The 22973-nt window shown below is 46.6% G+C and overlaps 1 protein-coding gene across 2 annotated transcripts in view; it reads right to left on the bottom strand.

The window, feature by feature from the left end:
• Window positions 1-11469, bottom strand: part of STX2 (syntaxin 2) — a 37237-nt gene extending 25768 nt beyond the window's left edge. For both annotated transcript variants that reach the window (XM_084820025.1, XM_084820024.1), the window contains exon 1: window positions 11264-11469. In XM_084820025.1, coding sequence (XP_084676151.1) covers window positions 11264-11293 — 30 coding nt within the window. In that variant the 5' untranslated portion in view covers window positions 11294-11469. The remainder of the gene's footprint in view (window positions 1-11263) is intronic.
• Window positions 11470-22973: the final 11504 nt, after the last annotated feature.

Here is a 22973-nt window from a genome sequence, read left to right on the forward strand (position 1 = left end):
TTTTTTTTCCCAATTAAACACTACCTAGTTATGTAGCTAAGGCTGTAATCCTATGCACACTTACTAGGGAACAGGTCTCACTGAAATCAGTGGGACTTGTGTTCAAGTAAACACGCTTAAGGTTGCAGTGTTCCAAGATTTCACACTTACTAGTCCTGATAATGAACACGATTTTACTTCTATTTCGCTTTGTAAGGTACAAAATGCTTCAGGAGAATGACAATTTAAAAAAGAATGCTAACACACATAATAAAGTAACAATGCCTTAAAGATCGGATTCCCAGCACCCAAGATTTGTTCTATAATTTGTTCCATGTAACGTTCCATAATCTGGGTGCAGCCACTGTGAAGGCCTTCTCTCTTGTCTGTGCTTCCACCATAGATGGGACAAAGAGAAGGGCCTCTCCTTTTGATCTTAGGGAGCAGACAGGATGACATAGAAGGGGAGAAAGCCCCTAGGTATTGTGGGCCTAAGCCCAAGGTTTAAAGGTAATCACCAATATTTTAAATTCTGCCCGCAAGCCGACTGGTAACGAGTGCAGCTACTGCAAGACCAATGTAATATGGTCCCCCACATGCAAGCACCCACCAACATCCTTGCAGTTGCATTCTGAACCAACTGAAGCTTCCAAAGACTCTCCAAAGACAGCTCCATGTGAAGCGTGTTGCAATAATCCAACATGGATGTAATCAAGGCAGGTGTTACCGTGGTCAGGTCCGATCTCATCAGGAACAGGCATACCAGCCTCATAAAAACATAAGCACATATGAAGAGCCATGCTGGATCAAACCAAGGTCCATCTAGTCCAGCAACCTGTTCACACAGTGGCCAGCCAGCTGCCCACAGGAAACCCACAAGGAGGACACGAGTACAACAGCACCCTCCCGCCTATTTTCCCCAGCAACTGGTGTATATAGGCATACTGCCTCTGATACTGGAGGTAGCATATAGCTACCTCCAGGACTAGCAGCCACTGATAGCCTTCTCCTCCAGGAACTGGCCTCAGCTGGCCAAAGGCCCTCTGGCCTCAGCTGCCACCTAGTCATCCAGGAGAAACTGAATTAGAAAAGTGTGTCTTGCATGCTTTAATTCTCTCTAAAATTTAATACGGATTCAAAGGCCATTTCAAAGAGAGAATTCTGCAAGCACAGTTCCATGGATTTAGTCCTTTTCAGCAGCATCTAACAAACTTACAAGCTCTCTCTCCGCTCTCAGACACACAAGAAAATTAGTCTTCAGAATCTTTTAAAATCTCATTTCCCTTCTTTGGAATAAACTGAAGTAGTTTATTTCTCATGTCAAACCCACTGATGTCAAACAAAAAAAAACATAATCACCCTTAACAGCTCCCTTTCCCTTTCAGCTTGTTACATCAGGAAGTGATAAGAATAAGTGGAAGGAAAAGCAGCATATATGCATCGTACACACACACACAATGCCTGAACAGTTGTAGACATACAAAAATGCAGACATATATTGAATGTATTGTTCATATAGACACTTCTAACAACATAAAACTGCTGCTAGGTTTTATTTTGTTTTTTATTTTTATTTTATACTGTAGTTTAAAATTTGTAAACGTTTATATTGTATCTTATGTTGTATTTTACGGTTTTAATTGTTGTGAATCACCCAGGGAGCTTCAGCTATTGGGCAGTATAGAAATGTAATAAATAAATAATAAAATGCAGGAATAATTTAATCTACATCTGTAACAGTTATAATGTAGCAGGCTCCAAAGGCCTAATTCTCATATATAGAGGAGATGAGGCAATCTACCTGTGCATGGACTATACCACTTTGGACTATACCACTGTACCACTCTCATGATCAAATATTCTTCCAAACAAAACATCTCAACCTCTGCACATAGGAAGTTATGACTCTAGGCCAGCCTTGTCCATGACATGCTCCTTTTCTGTGTGTAGAAAATTATTATTTTCATGGAGGAGCATGCCCTCATGAGAGTTGTCCTCATCTGCAGACTGAAGTATTACGGCCTATATACAGGCTTAGCATTTCATCGGCTGTTTGTAAGATCAAGGCCTAGTGGGTCAATAATAAGTTACTGGAGACAAAGGAAAAAATATACTTCCCATCAGCGGCTTTGGAAATATGTCTCCTAACTGGCAGATTAGTTACGCCTCCATTTCCTCCTCTTCCTAGAAACGCAAATCAGGAAGAGAGTGTGTGGCTGCTCAGAGACTCTTCTCCACCTAGAAATTTACCTCAAAGAGCCCATTCACTGGATGATCCCCTCTCTGATCCTTATCTGAAGCTAACCATAATACCAATGAACATCTCTACTACTGCTTTTACTGAAATTACAGATTGATAGCAATGTCAACTGGGGTGCAGAACTTCAGGCCGGGGGCCAAATTTGGCCCTGTGGGTCCCAACATAGCCCTCTGGGGTTTTCAGATGGCCATGCCCCCTTCCCTGGCCCCATCCGCTTCCCCCAACCACTGATCGTTGGGTGGTTTCCTGGCTTTTGTGCAATTTTTCCCCCACTCTAAAAAGGGTGAAATGCCTCTGCTAAAGCTTAGTTACTGGCAGTAAGACCTTTAAAACACTTCTGAGGTATATGATGATTTACAGAGTATACAAAACACACACACAAACCAAGCCCTTGTCCCAAGAAACTACTCCCAAGGAACAATGTAAATTTTGACCACAGGAAAGGGTCAAAAGAGAGAGAGAGGGGTGGGAGACATACATGGGATGTATTTTGATTGGGGATGAGGTCACCACCAGCCAAGCTTGGGCTAACAGTGAATTTGCCATCCTGTCTTTCTTTGAAGTGCTCAAGCCTAACCAGTTGCTTTTCCTTTCAATGCTATCCTCCACACAGTAACCTTCCCGATCCACACTTCCTGTTTTCTTTCCTGCATCTCCTGTCCAGAATATCCCAGTGCCTGTTGCAGAGGTTGCAGCCTAGCCCAAGCTGAATTCTGCTTCCTGCATCGACTTAGTTCTCTTATGCCAAGCCTGCTCTGACCCACTGATCGACTACATGGCAAGTGCACACTCCCTCATACACAGTCTCTGACACCCCACCCCCCCCATAGACACGACAAAGCTGACCCAGAATTCAGGCCGTTCACTGTACTTCCAACCCATTTACCAGCTCACAACTTCAACTCCCCAAACTCAACACATGCTTGGCACACCAATTACTGCGCTTTGACGCCTCAAACAGCGCTAGTACCTGCCATGACCTGTCTTGCAGCATCCCTCTGTAAAGCTGAACCGACACGCTGCTGTACAGACCAGCCTCAGACTTCACAATCCTTTGGACACCACATCCCAAGAGTAGTAATAGCCCACCACAGCTGGACCATCCTTTCGTACACCCTCCCATAAGCACCCTCTGGTTTCGACCAACCCATTGCCACCATATGCATTTCTGACACTGCTCCTCATTCTTCGCCTATGCAGCCCATCTAAAACCTAATGCAGAGGCCCCAAACCTGGCCTATTCATCCCCTTCCCATTTGCCTCACTACTTCATGATCCCTTGGCCAACCCAAGCCCAATTCCCATGCTCTATCACTCTTCACACTATGCTATTCCCATGCACCCCCCCACCCCAGTCTTGACCCAGATATCATGTTCCTTCCAAAACCCCTCCTATTCACCCCTGTACCGTTGCTAATAATAAAACTTGGCATGTAGATAGCTTGTTAAAAGTTTTCAAAGCATTTTGCAGATATTATCTCACATATGTTATTATCTGTTCTATTATCCTCAACAGCAGCCGCATAAGGCCAAAAGATAGCAGCTTGCTGTTTCTTAAACATTATTCTACACTTCAATCCATGTGCCACACCTTGTCGTATATCCCAGGCATAATTTTAGTATGGATTTCAGCCCTTCATCCCACAGACACTCCCTGATGTGTGTATGCTAGGCTTCAGCCCATGGGGCTCCGGCGCCAAATCTATTTACCAGGACCCTGGATCTTTTTCAGAGCCCTCAGTGTCATGAAATGCTGGTGCCAACGTAAGGTGTTTTTCTTCATCTTAATTGCCATGCAGGGGAGATCACAACAGGGAAGGCAAGGGTTAACACTCCCCTTCCTACATGCTGCAACACCACCCCCACCCCCTTATGGCAACTGAGCTTAGGGAAAGGCCTTTTCCTAAGTTTAATTGGGGGGAGGGGGTAAAGTTCTCATGAGAAAGTTACCAGCCACTCTTTTTGGTGTATTTTTCACACCTGCTCACACACATTGCAAATGAATTGCAATTGAAGGGGAACTACTGATTTAGGATAATGTAGGAGTGGAGTGCAAATTAACTGAAGAATTTATTTTATTTGGTGTGATTTGGAAGGGGAATTCATTGTCCGGCTTTGCCTTCTGTGAAAGTTATATCAATCCTAGTAATTATTTCTAACTTCGCTACCATATGTAATTCTTATGCAGATTTATGCCTTTTGGGCCTGGGCCCCAAATCTTTTAAGTGCTTAGCAACTCCCCGCATCCAGCTCCTCCCTCTCTGGTTCACATCTTATACTTCAAATATCTCCAGTCCACACAGCACCTGATATATCATCTTATGTTCCTTTCCTCCTGATCCCAAACTGTACATCCCCCACAGAATTAATTTATGAACCTTATTCTAAACAAGAACCCCCCAAGTCACCTGCTCCCAAAGTGTGTGCCACCGTAAATCAATAATTAAATAAAGGATCTACAAAAGCAAAATGCCCACCCACTGAGGTGGCTTCATACTGCATCTCTGTTATTAAGGGAGCAACCTTATGGCCACTAGACACTGTCTAGAGGGCCATAGGATTTTTTGGTTGCCAGGAACAGAGATTGGAGCCAGGGCACCGACTGCGGTTCCCAGTAACTGTGCTCCCTGCCTGCTCCCCCTCATGCCAGGCACAGTTCTCTCCGTGCCAGCTACATCTCCATGCTTGGAAATGGACCGTGGAGATGGGGAAAAGGCAGTGGTCCTGAGGGCAGGGAGGGGAGATCACGGAAGCTGCTTTACGCAGCTTCCTATCAGTTCTCCAGGCTCCTTCCTCCTCAAAGCCTTCCCTAGACAGGCAAAATCGCCCATCTAGGCAAAAACACAGGGCGGCCAGAGCACAGACACAAGGATTGCCTCCATGCTCCGGCTGCCCTGCATTGGACTGTCACCAGCGTCTGAGTTCAGAGGCTAATGACTATCTCCATAGGGTTGCGCCCTAAATTTTTGTCACTTCCCACTGCAAAAAGCACTCTCAAAGCAATACAAACACAGAACTCCATGATTAGCGTAACAGAGAAAAGAAACAAAAAACAAAAAAGCCCATAATCAGCACAATAATACAAATAAAAGAAACATCATTAAAAAAGTAATTTAAGAATACAATATGAAAAGCGTTCATCCAGAATACAGACCCCCCCACCCCCACCCCCTGCGACAAGCCTAGAATGAACACCAAAAAAAACCCCCAGCCCACTACAACTAAACCATAACTAATGTCCAAATGCCTGGGAAAATAAGCACATATTTTTCTGGCAATGAAAAGATGACAGTATCGATGCCAGGCAAACTTCCTTTCCCTACATTGCTCTGGCGGTCCAATCAGCCTGTCCTGGGACCAGATGCTTGACACGTACCTGCTTTATGAGTACTTCGTGTGGAGGTAGGCAATGTGGTGCCATGGGCACAATGTGCCCACAGACATCTCCCCCTGTGCCCACAAAGTGCCCTGCTGATACCTGTGATTTTAACTGTTTTTAATATAATTAAAACATGTTTTCAGGTGACCAGGAGAGCTTCAAAGTGAAGCGTTTGCCTCCAACCAACTGCCATCTTCCTCTGAATGATTCTGGGCCCCATAAGGACTACAGACATTCTTCAGAAATAAGTATGAAGACAGAGGGTTTTGGGGAGTGGGGGTGATGCAGAAAGAGCACAAGAAATGAATTTGTTGTTGTTGTTCAGTCGTGTCCGACTCTTCGTGACCCCATGGACCATAGCACACCAGGCCTTCCTGTCCTGCGCACTCTCCCGGAGTGTGTTCAGGTTCATATTCATTGCATCGGTGATGCTATCTAGCCATCTCATCCTCTGCCGTCCCCTTCTCCTTTTGCCTTCAGTCTTTCCCAGCATCAGGGTCTTTTCCAGAGAGTTTTCTCTTCGCATTAGGTGGCCAAAATATTGGAGCTTCAGCTTCAGTATCTGTCCTTCCAAGGAGCACTCAGGGTTGATTTCCTTTAGGATTGACTGATTTGACCTCCTTGCAGTCCAGGGGACTCGTAAGAGTCTTCTCCAGCACCACAGTTCGAAAGCATCAATTCTTCGGCGCTCAGCCTTCCTTATAGTCCAGCTCTCACAGCCATACATTACTACTGGGAAAACCATAGCTTTGATTAGACGGACCTTTGTTGGCAAGGTGATGTCTCTGCTTCTTACTATGCTGTCTAGGTTTGCCATAGCTTTCCTCCCAAGGAGCAAGCGTCTTTTAATTTCATGGCTACAGTCACCGTCTGCGGTGATCTTGGAGCCCAAGAAAGTAAAATCTGTCACTGCTTCCATTTCTTCCCCTTCTATATGCCAGGAAGTGATAGGGCCAGATGCCATGATCTGAGTTTTTTTAATGTTGAGTTTCAAACCAGCTTTTGCACTCTCCTCTTTCACCCTCAACAAGAGGCTCTTGAGATCCTCTTCACTTTCTGCCATTAGGGTGGTATCGTCGCATATCGGAGGTTGTTGATAATTCTCCCAGCAATCTTAATTCCGACCTGTGATTCATCCAACCCAGCATTTCTCATGATGTACTCTGCATATAAGTTAAATAAGCAGGGTGACAATATGCAGCCTTGTCGTACTCCTTTCCCAATTTTGAACCACTCGGTTGTTCCATGTCCGGTTCTTACTGTTGCTTCTTGACCCTCGTACAGGTTTCTCAGGAGACAGGTAAGGTGGTCTGGTACTCCCATCACTTTAAGAATTTGCCACAGTTTGTTGTGATCCACACAATCAAAGGCTTTAGCGTAGTCAATGAAGCAGAAATAGATGTTTTTCTGGAATTCTCTTGCTTTCTCCATGATGCAGCGAATGTTGGCGATTTGATCTCTAGTTCCTCTGCCTCTTCGAAACCCAGCTTGTACTTCCGGTAGTTCTCGGTTCGCATACTGCTGAAGCCTAGCTTGTAGGATTTTGAGCATAACCTTGCTGGCATGTGAAATAAGTGCAATTGTGCGGTAGTTTGAACACTCTTTGGCATTGCCCTTCTTTGGAATTGGAATGTAAACTGACCTTTTCCAGTCTTGCGGCCATTGCTGAGTGTTCCAAATTTGTTGGCATATTGAATGCAGCACTTTAACAGCATCATCTTTTAGGATTTTAAATAGCTCAGCTGGAATACGTCATCTCCGCTAGCTTTGTTGTTACTAATGCTTCCTAAGGCCCACTTGACTTCACTCTCGAGGATGTCCGGCTCAAGTTCAGTGACCGCACTATCATGGCTATCAGGGACATTCAGATCTTTCCTGTATAGTTCTTCTGTGTATTCTTTCCACCTCTTCTTAATCTCATCTGCTTCTGTTAGGTCCCTGCCTTCTTTGTCCTTTATCATGCCCGTCTTTGCACAAAACGTTCCCTTGAGATCTCCAATTTTCTTGAAGAGATCTCTAGTCTTTCCCATTCTGTTGTTTTCCTCGATTTCCTTGCATTGTTCATTTAAGAAGGCCTTCTTGTCTCTCCTTGCTATTCTCTGGAACTCTGCGTTCAGTTGGATATATCTTCCCCTTTCTCCCTTGCTTTTTGCTTCCCTTCTTTCCTCAGATACTTGTAAAGCCTCATCAGACAGCCACTTGGCTTTCTTGCATTTCTTTTTCTTTGGGATGGATTTCGTTGCTGCCTCCTGAACAATGTTACGGACCTCCGTCCATAGTTCCTCAGGCACTCTGTCTATCAGGTCTAATCCCTGAAATCTATTCCTCACCTCCACTGTATATTCATCAGGGATATGATTTAGGTCATACCTGAATGGTTTAGTGGTTTTCCCTACGTTCTTCAATTTCAGCCGAAATTTTGCAAGAAGCAGCTCATGATCTGAGCCACAGTCAGCTCCAGGTCTTGTTTTTACTGACTGTATGGAGCTTCTCCATCTTTGGCTGCAAAGGACATAATCAACCTGATTTCGATATTGACCATCTGGTGATGTCCATGTGTAGAGTCGTCTCTTGTGCTGTTGGAAAAGAGTGTTTGCTATGATCAGCGTGTTCTCTTGGCAAAACTCTATTAGCTTTTGTCCTGCTTCATTTTGTACACCAAGGCCATGCTTGCCTGTTATCCCGGTGATTTCTTGACTTCCTACTTTAGCATTCCAGTCCCCTATGATGAAGAGGACATCTTTTTTTGGTGTTAGTTCTAGAAGGTGTTGGAGGTCTTCATAGAACCGATCAACCTCAGCTTCTTCGGCATCAGTGGTTGGGGCATAGACTTGAATTACTGTGATGTTGAATGGTTTGCCCTGGATTCGTACTGAGATCATTCTATCATTTTTAAGATTGTACCCCAGTACTGCTTTTCCCACCCTTTTGTTGACTTGGAGTGCTACTCCATTTCTTCTAAGGGATTCTTGCCCACAGTAGTAGATATGATGGTCACCTGAATTAAATTCGCCCATTCCTGTCCATTTTAGTTCGCTGATTCCCAAGATGTCGATGTTCAATCTTGCCATCTCATGTTTGACCACCTCCAGCTTACCTTGATTCATTGATCTGACATTCCAGGTTCCTAAACAATATTGTTCTTTACAGCATCGGATTTTCTTTTCACCACCAGAAATGAATTACACTATAATAATTAAACAGCAATTACTTTTGTGTAAACATGAGTAGGACTGGTCTGTGAATTGATTAATTTTATCAGTTTTAATTGTTTAATTGAGTAAATCTGCAGAAACAAATTGCACATGAAAGGGGTAAAGTAATTAATTTCTTGTTTTTAGTTGCCTGTCTGGGTGAGGCAACCCCTCTTACGAGACCTAGAAGGAACAATACTCTGCAAAGGTGCTTGCCACACATGGATTTTTAAGTACTCCTGTTAAAAACAAGTTTTTTTCCTCTTTAAAATAATCTAATTACCATGAGCACCTTTTTGATCAACTAAAAACATTTGCAGTCAGTTCATCTATATCAATTGACTAAGGCTGCAACACTTGCTAGGTCCCATTGAACAGTGGAAACTACTTCTGAGTAAACATGGATAGGATTGGGCTGCTGGTTGCAATCCAAGGCACACTTATTTCAAAGTAAGTCTCATGAACATAACAGAACGTAGAACATAACAGAACAAACACAGATTGTACCCTGACATGTTAGTAAGCCCCAGTGAAATCAATGGGGCTTACTTCTGAGTAGATATGCATAGAACTGCACTGTTAATAATTTCAAGTAAACACAGGCTGTAAATGTTGCAGCACTAATTCTAATATAGCCATATACACACATGCATACAGATGTGTGTATATTATACACATGTGATATTTGCCTGCATATTTGCCTGCATGTATATGTGAATTATATATGCATGTGCATATATATATATTTGTTAAAAGTTACATTCTGTTCATCTGCTTACAGTGAGCATTCAAGGCACTTAACGAAAAAATATACACATAAAAATATTGAGGTACAATGGAGATATGTGCAACTCACATACGGGTACATATATAAACACACTTTATAAAAGATGCTCTTGTAAAGACAACCATATTATATATAGTGTGCATGTATACATATATTGTTGTTGTACTAGATTATGTTTGTGTTTTGCTTTTTTAAAGCTTTTCCTTAACCATTTTAGATGTTCATCATAAACAGAAAATCAGAATGTAACTTTTTAGAACTGCACACTTTAGCTAAGATGCTTTCATAAAGCTAAAGATGCTATCACACACACACACACAAATATGATCATCTTTTATGAAAGCATCTTATCTAAATTGTATGTGTGTGTATACAAGCAATATTTTTGTTGCACTAGATCATTGTTTAGTGTTGTTTTGGTCTTGTGTGTGCTTGGGGGTCGACTTTTTCTTAACTGTTTCAAATGTGAATTCCAAGCAGAATATCACAGAATCACAGAATAGTAGGGCTGGAAGACAGCTTCGGCTATTGGGCGGTATAGAAATGAAATAAATAAAATAAAAATAAATAAAAGAAGGGGCCTATAAGACCATCGAGACCATCGAGTCCAACCAAGCTCAGTGCAGGAATCCAAATCAGAGCATCCCCGACAGGTGGCTGTCCAGCTTCAAAGAATCATAGAACAGTAGGGTTGGAAGGGGCCTACAAGGCCATCGAGTCCAACCCCCTGCTCAATGCAGGAATCCAAGTCAGAGCATCCCCGACAGATGGCTGTCCAGCCTCGTCTTGAATGCCTCCAGTGTGGGAGAGCCCACCACCTCCCCAGGTAATTGGTTCCATTGTCATATTGCTCTAACAGTCAGGAAGTTTTTCCTGATGTTCAGCCGGAATCTGGCTTCCTGTAACTTGAGCCCATTATTCTGTGTCCTGCACTCGGGGATGAATCATTGAACAGTAGGGCTGGAAGGGGCCTACAAGACCATCAAGACCAACCCCCTGCTCAGTGCAGGAATCCGAGTCAGAGCATCCCTGACAGGTGGCTGTCCAGCCTCGCCTTGAACGCCTCCAGTGTGGGGGAACCCAGCGCCTCCCTAGGGAATGGGTTCCATTGCCGTATTGCTCTAACGATATAGACAGATTTTTTTTAAAAAAAAAAATAATATTTATTTATTTATTTATTACAGTTCTACCCCGCCCCATTGCTGACGCTCCCTGGGCCGTTCACAAGAACGAAAACCACAACAAGCAACACGATGAAGCATAACACACCACTTCAGGAGGACGCCCGTGCAACACCAAGGCGAAAAACAAACGCCCAAACACAACCTAGCAGCGGTGCAAAAAGATTCGAGACAGGGCCACGTATTTGCAGAAGCCGAGCGGCTCGAACGCCGGGGGGAAACAAGGAGGTCTTCTTCCTCGCCTGAGACGCGCGCCCGTCTCGGGTCGGAGGATGCCCCGGCCGCCCTCACTGCACCTCCAGCGCCGCCCTGCACGCGGCCACTCAGCGGCACGCCCGGGGGAGGCCGCCGGCTCGCGCCCAGGGGCGCGGGCTGCAGCCGGAGCCGGAGCCTGGCGTGGCGCGCGCCGCTCTTCCCCCGCCCGGCCGCCCCCCCCCGGCTGTTCCCGCCGCGGCCCGCCCGCCCTCCGCCGGCGCCCCTCACCGCTGCCAGCTCGGCCAGGCGGTCCCTCATCCCGGCGGAGGCGAGCCCGCTCGGCTCCTCCTCCTCAGGCCGCTCCCAGTTCGCCGTGACCGGGCGTCCCGTCCCGTCCCGTCCGCCTCCCTCAGTCCCTCACGGGCTGCGACCGCCAAGCCTCCCTCGGCTGCGATGCCACGGCAACCGCCGCCTCTCGGCCGCGCACGGCGCATGCGCCGGCGCCGCCGCCCGTTACACGCCGCATCGCTGGGAGCGAAGAGCCTGAGGACCAGGGAGGGGGCGGGGCCGCATGCAAACGAGGAGGGCGGCGCTATGCAAATCAAGCGCCTGCCCGAGAGAACCGCGCTGGGGCTTCGGGAGGGCGGCGTTTCGGTCCCCGCGGTGGCCGGCCAGGCGCCCGCCGGCAGGACGGGGGCGCCGCGCCGGGCTGCCGCTCCGGCCCCGCAGCGACTGCACGCGGGCAGACTTGTTTGGAGAGTAACGTTTCAGTCAAGGACAGCAGGGTCTCTGATCCGCGCAAAGAATCCTTCCTTCTGCGACCCAGATCTCGATTTCGCTGTTTCACTGGAAAGAAAAACCCTGCGCGGGGCTCTCTCAGCCCCTTTGCAACAAGTACATAACGGCTCATTTGCCAAGGGGGTGCTGTGGAGACCAAGCTGCCTGAGAACTGAGTTATTTAATTAAAAGGAACGTTTATTTCTTTTCAGAGCCAGCGGCTAGAGCGTTGGACTGGGAGCCAGGAGATCTGGGTTATAGTCCCCGCTCGGCAATTGAGGCTCACAGTCACAGACTCTCAGCCCAATCTACGTTCACAATCAGCGTTCACAGAATCATAGAATAGTAGGGTTGGAAGGGGCCTACAAGGCCATCGAGTCCAACCCCCTGCTCAATGCAGGAATCCAAGGCAGAGCATCCCCGACAGGTGGCTGTCCAGCCTCGTCTTGAATGCCTCCAGTGTGGGAGACCACTGCCTCCCTAGGTCATGGGTTCCATTGTCATATTGTTCTAAGAACATAAGAACATAGAATCATAGAATAGTAGGGTTGGAAGGGGCCTACAAGGCCATTGAGTCCACGCCCTGCTCAGTGCAGGAATCCAAGGCAGAGCATCCCCGACAGGTAGGTGGCTGTCCAGCCTCGTCTTGAATGCCTCCAGTGTGGGAGAGACCACTGCCTCCCTAGGGAATGGGTTCCATTGTTGTATTGTGCTTCTAGTCCAGCATTCTGTTCCTGCAGCGGTCAACCCTTTACCCATGGGAAACCCACAAGCGGGACACGAGTGCGACAGCACCCTCCTGTTTGTGCACCCTAGCAACTGCACATACAGATGCACTGACACGCATATGTGGCCTTGCTGGATCAGACCATGGGCCAATCCAGGCCAGCACCCTGCTTCCCAGAGGAACCAGCCAGATGCCACAAGCAGGACGGGGTTGCCCTAGCAGCCTCCTGCTCGTGTTTCCCAGCAACTGTGCATTTATTTTGTTATTTAAAACATTTGTATCCTGCCCATTGTCATTAAGGTCTCAGGGCAGCGTACAGATAAAATCAATTTAAACGGTATGAAACAATACATAATGGAGGGAGGGAGCAATCCGATTGCCCCTAGTCAGCGCCTAGACGGCCGTAGGATATGTGGTTTTCCGGGAACCGACCTCAGAGTCCACATTCCGAGGTCAGTTCTTGGAGAACCAACCTTCCTCTGTGTGCGGAAGAGGAGCATGGAGCGGCCAAACGGGGCGTTCCGAGGGGAGTTCCAGGGCAGGGAAGGCGGGAATGCCGGAACAACACATCCTATGTGTTGTCCGGCAGCTTCCTCCCCCGCTCCGCCTTCCTGCGGATAGATAGCCGAAATCGGCTGTCTAGTCGCAAATGCAGGGCAGGAGAAGCGCAGAGGGAAAGGTCCACTCCGTGCTTCTCCTGGCCTGCTTTGGATAGGCGGCCACCTATCCCCATAGGATTGTGCCCTTAAACACCTAAAAACATATTAAACATTAAACAAGCTAATACCAACTAAAATCTAAAATGATAAAATGGTTAAAACAGTGTGCTATCTTAGGGAATGCATTTAGCCCTCAAAAGCTTTGGTAAAATGCCATGTTTTTACTTGGCACCAAAATGAAACCAATGTCTGTGCCAATTGGGCCTCCAATTGGGCCTCCAAGGGTAGGGCATTCCACAGTGCATTCCACAGCAGAGAAGGCCCTCTCCTATGTCCCACTGTACGTCTCGCACTGGTGGGATGTAGAGGAGGGCCCCTCCAACAGATCTCAGTCCTCCGGCAGACATGTATCGGCAGAGGCGCTCCCTCAAATATCGAGGTCCCAAGCCACTTAGGGCTTTAAATATCATCACCACATACATACACAAACATCCTTGCTGGATCAGACCGCAGACCTATGCAGTCCAACGTTCTGCTTTCCAAAGTGATGAACCAGATGCTTCTGGGAAGCCTACAAGCAGGACATGAGTGCAACAGCACTCTTCTGCTCATGCACTCCAGCAACTGCACAACTCACACACAAATCCTTGCTGGGTCAGACCAAAGGCCTATGGTTAGGATCCTGCATCCAACAGTAACCAACCAGATGCCTCTGGGAAGCCCAGAAGCAGGGCATGGGTGTAACAGCATCCTCCTGCTCATGTTCCCCAGTAACTGGTGTACATAGGCATGCTGCCTCCAATACTGGAGGCAATAGACAGCCATCATGACTAGTAGCCATTGATAGCATTAAGGAGCAATGCTATGTGTGTTTAGACAGGAAAACACCCTGCAACTCCCAACATTCTCCAGCCAGCATGGGAGTTGTTGGACTTTTTCCTGTCTAAACATGCATAGCATTGTGCCTTTTTGTTGTTGTTCAGTCGTTCAATCGTGTCCGACTCCTCGTGACCCCATGGACCATAGCACGCCAGGCCTTCCTGTCCTGCGCTCACTCCCGGAGTGTGCTCAAGTCCGTATTCATTGCATCGGTGATGCTATCTAGCCATCTCATCCTCTGCCGTCCCCTTCTCCTTTTGCCTTCAATCTTTCCCAGCATCAGGGTCTTTTCCAGGGAGTTTTCTCTTCGCATTAGGTGGCCAAAATATTTGAGCTTCAGCTTCAGTATCTGTCCTTCCAATGAGCACTCAGGGTTGATTTCCTTTAGGATGGACTGATTTGACCTCCTTGCAGTCCAGGGGACTCGTAAGAGTCTTCTCCAGCACCACAGTTAGAAGGAATCGATTCTTCGGCGCTCAGCCTTCCTTATAGTCCAGCTCTCACAGCCATATGTTGCTACTGGGAAAACCATAGCTTTGATTATACGAACCTTTGTCGACCCTGAATCGGTCTAATTCCCTTAAGCCATCCAAGTGGATGGTGATTGCCCCATCTTGTGGTAGTGAATTCCACAGTTTTAACTATGTGCCGCGTGAAGCCCTTCCTTTTATCTGTCCTGAATCTCCCACCATTCAGCTTCGTGGATGGTCCCAGGTTCTAGTATTAGGACAGAGGGAGGAAAAATCTCTCCTGGTATCCACTTTCTTCACACCATGCATAACTGTGTATACCTCTATCATGTTTCCCCCTAGTGGCAAAAGCTGGATAAAGAGTTAGCAATGGAAAATGGGGGGGGGGGGAGATCCTGAAGGTGAGATCCTGGGTGTACTTACTTGAGAGTAGACCCCTTTGAACTCTGTGGGGTTTACTTCCCAGTAAACATGCCTAAGATATAGCTACATGGCTGAACTCCTGTGCACGATTAGTTGAGTAATCCCCTTTGGGGATCAAGTGGGAGCTTATTTCGGAGTAAACATGTACAGCATAGGATCGGGGTTGCAAAGCTGCAATTCTGTCATTTTCAGTAGGGCTTACTTCCAAATGTGCATAGGATCTGGCTGCCAGATTGCAATTGTCTTCAAGCACTTACAGTCAGGGCCAGAAATACTGGAGCAAAGATAACTGTTTTGGCAGTTGGCCTCTGTACACCACCACATTGAAGTTGAAAGGAAACATACCCAGATGGGAGCGAAGTCAGGATTTTCAGCTGTAATTCAAGGGGTTTGACAAAAGTGGGGCACTAACCATTCAGGAAGTACAGGCAGTGGCATAAGCACACCCCCATCGTTGGTGGCTCATAAGTAATGGAACAAACCAACATCATTTCAAACTTAAGGATCACCTTTAATACCTGGATGAAAATCCTTTGCAGTCAATGACTGCCTGAAGTCTGGAACCCATGGACATGACCAAATGCTGAGTTTCCTCCCTCGAGATGCTTTGCCAGGCCTTTACTGCAGCTGCCTTCAGCTGCTGCTTGTTTGTGGGTCTTTCTGCCCTCAGTCTTGTCTTCAGTAAGTGAAAAGCATGCTCTATTGGGTTGAGATCAGGTGACTGACTTGGCCATTGAAGAACATCCCACTTCTTTGCCTTGAGAAACACTTGGGTAGCTTTTGCTGATTGTTTTGGGTCATTATCCATCTGCAATATGAAGCGGCGTCCTATCAGTTTGGCAGCATTCGGCTGAATCTGAGCAGAAAGTATAGCCCTATTTGTTGTTCAGTCATTCAGTTCATCCTGCTGCTTTGATCAGCAGTCAGGTCCTCAATAAACACCAGTGACCCAGTTCCATTGGCAGCCATACATGCCCATGCCATAACACTGCCTCCACCATGATTGACAGATTTGGATCATGAGCTGTTCCTTTCTTTCTCCATACTTTTCTCTTCCCATCATTCTGGTACAAATTAATCTTGGTCTCATCAGTCCAAAGAATTTATTCCAGAACCGGGCAGGCTTTTTTAGGTGTTTGCCGGCAAAGGCTAATCTGGCCTTTTGGTTCTTGAGCGTTACCAGTGGTTTGCACCTTGTTGTGAAGCCTCTGTATTTACATTCATAAAGCCATCTCTTGGCTGTAGATGTTGACAGTGACATGCCTACCTCCTCAAGAGCATTCTTGACCTGGCTAGATGTTGTGAACACCATGAGCAGAATTCTGCGGTCATCCACTTTAGTTGTCTTCCGTGGTCTGCCAGGCCTTTTGCTGTTGCTGAGCTTGCCAGTTAATTCCTCCTTTTTCAGGATGTTCCAAACTGTTGTATCGGCCACTCCCAATGTTTTTGCTATCTCTTTGATGGGTTTATCTGGTTTCCTCAGCCTAATGATGGCCTCCTTCACTCGCATGGACACCTCTTTGGACCTCATGTTGGGGGTTCCACTGAACAGCTACCAAATGCAAATGTAACACTCAGAACTACCTCCAGGTCTTTTATCTGCTTGATTGATCATGGGGTACCCAGGAAACAGGCCACCCCTGGCCATGCAGCTGCTTGTCAGCCATTGTTCCATTACTTATGAGCCACCAACGATGGGTGTGTGTGCATGCCACTGGCTGTACTTCCTGGTTAGTGCCGCACTTTTGTCAAACCCCTTGAATTACAGCTGGAAGTCCTGACTTCACTCCTATCTGGGTGTGTTTCCTTTCAACTTCAATGTGGTGGTGTACAGAAGCCAACTGCCAAAACAGTTATCCTTGTTCCAATATTTCTGGCCCTGACTGTATATGAGAGCAAGGCACACAGTTCAGTAGGGCTTATGTCTGAGTAAACACGTATGGGATCGGAGTGTAATTATATTGAGCAGGAAGCCTGTGGAGCTGATATAAGAGGGGTGTTATAAGCTCTGATCTACAAGTACCAGACAAAGGTACTAGACCCTGGACTATAGTGCATGGATTTTTCTTATAGACCAGGGTGCAAAACCTGCGTCCTTCCTGAAGTCGGGAATGCCAGACTAGATTAACCTTCATGTGATTCAGAAAGGCAATTAAGAGTGCAATCCTGTGCATGTTTAGGCAGAAAAAGGTCCTGCAACTCCCAGAATTTCCCAGGGGGTATGGCTGCCTGGGGAATTCTAGGAGTTGTAGGACTTCTTTCTGTCTAAACATGCATAGGATTGCCTCCTAAGTTGTTAAGATCGGGCCTCAAAAAGAAAAGAAAAGCTGAAACTGTATACACACCTAAATGGGCAGTTTTCCAAAGTGTATCCTGTTATAACAATACGAGTTGGAACAGAAAGAACATACTTTTTTTGGTAGCTGCCAGTCTGTGATTCGAAAGTGTTATCCATCTTAGGACAAAAATCAAAACCTGCAAGTTTCAGTATAGATTTACTGCTCAGCATATTCACTTCTTGTGGCAATCTTCCAAGCCCTGCTTGCCCTGTCTATAAATACGTTGATCTGTATATGCGTCTCTTGAGCCAGCTTACAGAGAAGTTCCCCAGTCTGCAAACACTGATGTGTGCTGGAATCATGTGCAGTGTAAACCTAAGCATTACTTACTAAAGATGAAGCCTCGCTGAACTCAATGGGATTTACTTCCCTGAGTAAACATGTTTAGATACAGGCTAATTTTTGTAGTCATGGAGCCAAGGAGAAGATTTCTCGTTGGAATATTTGCAACTGCATTTTCCATTTCTAGGGGGAAATTCAGGGTGAGCCCAGGACATTTTACAGCCTGAAGCAAAGGACTAGATGGTGCCTTCTCCCTGTTCCATGTACAGAAGCTGGCTGGACTGGTAGTTCAACCTTGCTTCAATACTGGTGATGAGATAGTGTCCTCCACCACACCTGAGGCAACAGTCTGGTTTAGTAGGGAAAGGGGCAGGCTGTATGGCACATACAGCTCTATCCACCAAAAGGGAGGAACAGCCAGGGAGTCCAGGAAGATACCACTGCTGCCTCCTAGTATTTGTTGCCTGAGACAACAGCTTCTCTGCCTAATGGTAGGGCTGGCCCTGGAGAAGAACATGCTCTTTTGACACATGTATCAATGGGCTAGTTTAACAATTCAGCAGAACTGAGTGGTAAAGCTTCTCCTCGGAGATAACACTTTAGTCTGCATGTGTGTGTGTGGGGTGGTGGTGGTGGTAATGACTGAATGCCACCCAACATGCATGTGTGCACACACAATCTCTCGGCAGATTAAAAAAATAAATAGCATGGCAGGAAGGCTAGGGTCTTCTCCCTAACATGCTAGTTTTATACACGCAGGGAGAGAATTTTAATAGGGTTCCATGTTCAGTACATTCCAGAACAGGATCTGCTGCTTGTTTCTGCTGACTGTATAAACTGACCCTGTATTTCTTCCATTTTAGAGTAGCAGTACTACATCATCAACTGCCTTTGGCTAAAGAGGTAGCCAAAGAGACCATCAATGCCAGGGGTGGACAGACTTCAGGCTTGGGGTGGGATCTTTCTTTTTTATTAACACCTTGAACTCCATCAACAGGCATGGCCCTCCAGATGCTTTGGCTTACAACCCTAGCCAGCATAGTCAGTGGTAAAGGATTTGGGGAGTTGTAGGCCAAAATATCTGAAGTTGCTTACCCCTGCCTTAAAACCAGGGATGTTTGTACCTCTCAGCACATGCTCAGCCTGGGAGTTTATCTTCCAGACCAGAACTGAGCTCACAGCTGTATCACCCACACATTCACATCAGTGTGTTTGCGTCAGGGCTAGGCTGTGGGCAGCAGTCAGTGGGGAGCCAATCAGAAGCCATGGGAACACTCAGTAGTCAGGACCAGTAAAGGAGGAGGCAGGTTAAGGGAGCAAGCAGAACTGAAGATTTAAAACAGTGACTTTTTTGGTATGGTTAGCACTATGCCACACCAGCTTTCTAAACTCACGTTGCCATCAGTACTCAAATGCATTGACTCTCCAAGCGGTAATGCAGCATCCAACATTGCGTTCCCTTTCCTCCCAGTCCGAGTCTGCGACATCAGATCCGCTGAGCCAGTGGGCTGTGATGAGAAGGCTTGAGCGGCTGATGCATTTGTTGCAAGTGTAACAAAACCTCCTGAGAGCTCGGATGTCGTGTTGCAGGCCCCCAATGAATCAAAACAGCCAATCAAGTTTCTTTTGGGGTTTTAAGGGTTCACTTGGCAAGGTTACAACAATACAAGGTAGGTAGTGTAGTCCCTTGACCTCTTAACTAAGTTCCAAACCTGGAAAATGCCCCGGGAAGAGATGGGGCATGTTGAATTGCTTGGCACAAAGGATGAAAGGTCATAAAAGAAAGTGGAATTGTGTTTGCCCATTTTTTTGGGGGGGGAGAGCCAAGGTAATTGCTTTGCACTTTTGTTAGATCAGACAAAACCCAAGATTTCTGCAGACTGAAGATTCGCAGCACAGGAAGACAGAACAAAGGCAGGACAGCAGAGAGGTAGTGACGGAAGCTTAATATCACATTAGTCTGCTGTTCCAGCAAGCCTTCAGAGAGATGGGGTAAGAAATGTTACACAAACTTCCTCCCTGACCTCTAGAGGTGAACTGAAGAATTCCCAGGAGAAGAAAACAAATCTATCATCACTTTATATAGCATGAAATATCACCATCATCAAATTTACTGTTGAAACTGAAGCCATGAGAGAGCTACAAAATAACAAATTCAATAAATTAAGTAATGTATCTATAAAGTCACACCAGAATGGCAATAAAATGACACAACAGTGAAACTTAGTTCATTCATTCTGTCAAATACACACCTCTCCCCCTGCCCCCATAAAATTCAGTTGCAATAAGTGCAAATCTAGCTACCCTAGACATTTTAAAAGCATCAGCTCAGAACCATTCAAAATAAATGTATTTTACTGGAGCCAGGATTATTCGCCACAATTTGTTTTTAAAAGGACAGCAATTTACTCCGTTTGGTACTACAAATAGGACAGCACAGTATTATTTATTTATTAACATTTATGCACTGCCTTATCTGCTAAAAGGTCATCAAGGAACTGTACAACAATTTGAAAAACAATAAAACCTTGTAACAACAAAAACATGAACTTTAAAAACATTAAAAACATCAGCCCCAGCAAAAATGGCCAGTGGTCAAGAATGCTGGGGGCTGTAGTCCAAAACATCTAGAGAGCAGGGAAGGCTGGTTTACATCCTTGCAAAAGTACCATTCGTCAGCCAGACGCCTGCACTTTTTGTAGAAATATCTGCAGGACTGGGGCCTAAAAAATAACTACAGATTAAACACTGACTACATAGAAGTCAATTATACCAGTTGCTATGACTTATATAGGCATTTACTATTAAGTGCACATTGCATCCTGCAAGCATAGATTATGTTCCTGACTTGTCTCTGGAAATTCCACCTTATAATTCAAGGCTACAAAATATATGATCTTGTGTAGTGTGTAGTCAATGTTAAGTAAAGGGCATGGGGTGTCTGAGACAAAAAAGAGGCCATTCAGGGAAATGCCTAAAGCGTTACAAATTCCTAACATCCAGATAGGAATCAAGTTACCTTAAATAAATACAGAGGTTTACACATAATTGCCCCATTGAGCTCAGTGGTATTTGGCCAAGTGAATCATGAATATAAACGGATGGTTTAGGCTGCAATCCTAAACCCACTTTCCTGGGATTAAACCCAACTCAGTTCAATATATAGGACTGCACTGTTAAGAGAAGCAAAGGAGGACAAACCAGAAAAGGGATCCATTAAAATTGTCTAATCTATAGAAATGGTAATGATTTATTTTAACATTTATCAGGACAGCAACTTTTAGTTGAATCAATGGAAATATTTTGATTGACTAACATGGGGTCCCCAAATAATTAAGCACTAAATTTCACAAATGATTAAAAAAAAAATACAAATACTTATAAAACTTGCATCTTCAGTGGGGCATTCCCGTCCTCTCTTCAAAAGGAGGGAATGACCTTCTAAGGGCCAAACTAGACAATACTTTAAATGCATGTATGTATTTCACACGTTTTGTTTTTAACATTAAAATAACAGCCACTGGGGTGGGTGCAATCAGGATTGGGATCACAGCAAATTTTTTTTTTTAAAAAAAAATCTTTCCTACTGTGCTGTGGTCCCAGTAAAAATCCACCCCTACTCCACCTCAGTATCGATTGCGACCTGTCATCTAGTTCGGCCCTAAAAGGGTGCCTGTGATAACATCTACATCTAAAAACAAAGGATGTTTCATTTTCTTTAGAACGATTCCCCTCCCCTCACCGCACTTATGCGCAGCGTCAATCTATCCATTTAATTGATTGAAACTCACACAATTAATAGTCTAAGATTCTTTTAACTGTGCGACATCCCTATTTATGATCATTAAGAACATAAGAATCTAAGGAGGGCCCTGCTGGATCAGACCAAGGGCCCATCTAGTCCAGCATTCTGTTCACACAGTGGCCAACCAGCTGCCCGTGGGAAGCCCATAAGTGGGACATGAGTGCAACAGCATTGTCCCGCCCATGTTCCCCAGCAACTGGCATGCATAGGCTCACTGCCTCTGGTACTGGAGGTAGCACATAGCCATCAAGACTAGTAGCCACTGATAGCCTTTTCTTCCATGAATTTGTCCAGCCCCCTTTTAAAGCCATGCCAATTGGAGGCCATCAGTTCGTCTTGTGGTAGCGAGTTCCATAGTTTAACTATGCGCTGTGGAAACAAGTCCATCCTTTTACCTGTCCTGAACCTCCCACCCATCAGCTTCATGGGATGGCCCCACTGGGTCCTAGTATTACGAGGGGGAGAAAAATGTCCCCCATCCACATTCTCCACACCATGCGAATGGCAACTGCATTGTAAATTTGTACATTACGTATTACTATTATTACTACTACAACTGAGGCAAAGTGCCCAAATGTGCTTCATCCAATGATCGGGAATCCTGGGTGCTGTAATCCAAAACGTTTGGAGGGCGCAAGTCCAGGGAAGGCTGATCCAGTGGGACGAAGGGTGACACATAAAATTAACGTTAAATAATGTGGTCCACGGGAGATGAAGATGCTGAAGAAAGGCGTCCCCCGCTCCAGGGCTAGCCAGCCATTAGACCGAGGGAGGCGGCTGCCTCAGGCCGCTGATTTTGGGTGTGAGGAAAGGGCAGCAAACTGTTAGCTGCTTCATTTAGTGTATTTTTCCTGTCAGGAAGCAGAAGCTTGTGGTATTGCTGTTGATGTTTTATTCATAGAATCATGGAATAGTCGGGTTGGATGGGGCCTATAAGGCCATCGAGTCCAACCCCAGTATTATCATCATCACGAATTCGCCTCAAATGCACCCTTGGGCCCCCAGTCCTAGAGAAGGAGGGCGCCCTCGACAGTAGGCAAACGTCTGAGGCAGCCTTCCCCAAACGGGCGCCCCTCAGATGCGCTGGACTACAGCTCCCATCACCCGCAGCCAGCGGGGCGACGAAGGGAGCTGTAGCCCGGCACAGGGTGGAGGGCACCAGGTTGGGGAAGGCGGGCTTGTGAGAGGAGCGAGCGAGCGAGCGAGCGAGGGGCGGGGAGGAAAACGAACGAGTTTTCCCGCCAGAACTCCCCCCCCCCGCGCGAGAGGCGCTCCGCACGCGCCCCCCTGCGCCGCCCCACCAGAACGCACAGGGCAGAGCGGCGCGCGCGCGCGCCGCAAGCGGCGGTTCGAGCCTTTCGGCTCAGCCGCCGCTGGAAAGGAAGGGATGGAGGGACGCAGGCTCGCGCGCGCTCCCGCTCGGAGGCAGGCGTGCGTGCGTGCGTGCGTGCGTGCGGGGCGGGGCGATCCGCTCCCGGCGGCTCAGCCCCGCGCGCTCCCATTTCCCCCTCCCCTCGCTCCCCGACCCATCGCGCGCGCGCGCTCCTCACGTGGCCTTGCGCCGGCGCGCTCGCTCGCTCGCGCCTGCGCCGTCAGTTCGCGCGCCCGCCTGCCCGCCTTCCCTTCCCCTTCTTTTT

This window comes from Heloderma suspectum, chromosome 13 (genome assembly GCF_057233095.1).
Source record: "Heloderma suspectum isolate Gila_16-S chromosome 13, 16-S_ref, whole genome shotgun sequence".
NCBI classification, from domain to species: Eukaryota; Metazoa; Chordata; class Lepidosauria; order Squamata; family Helodermatidae; genus Heloderma; species Heloderma suspectum.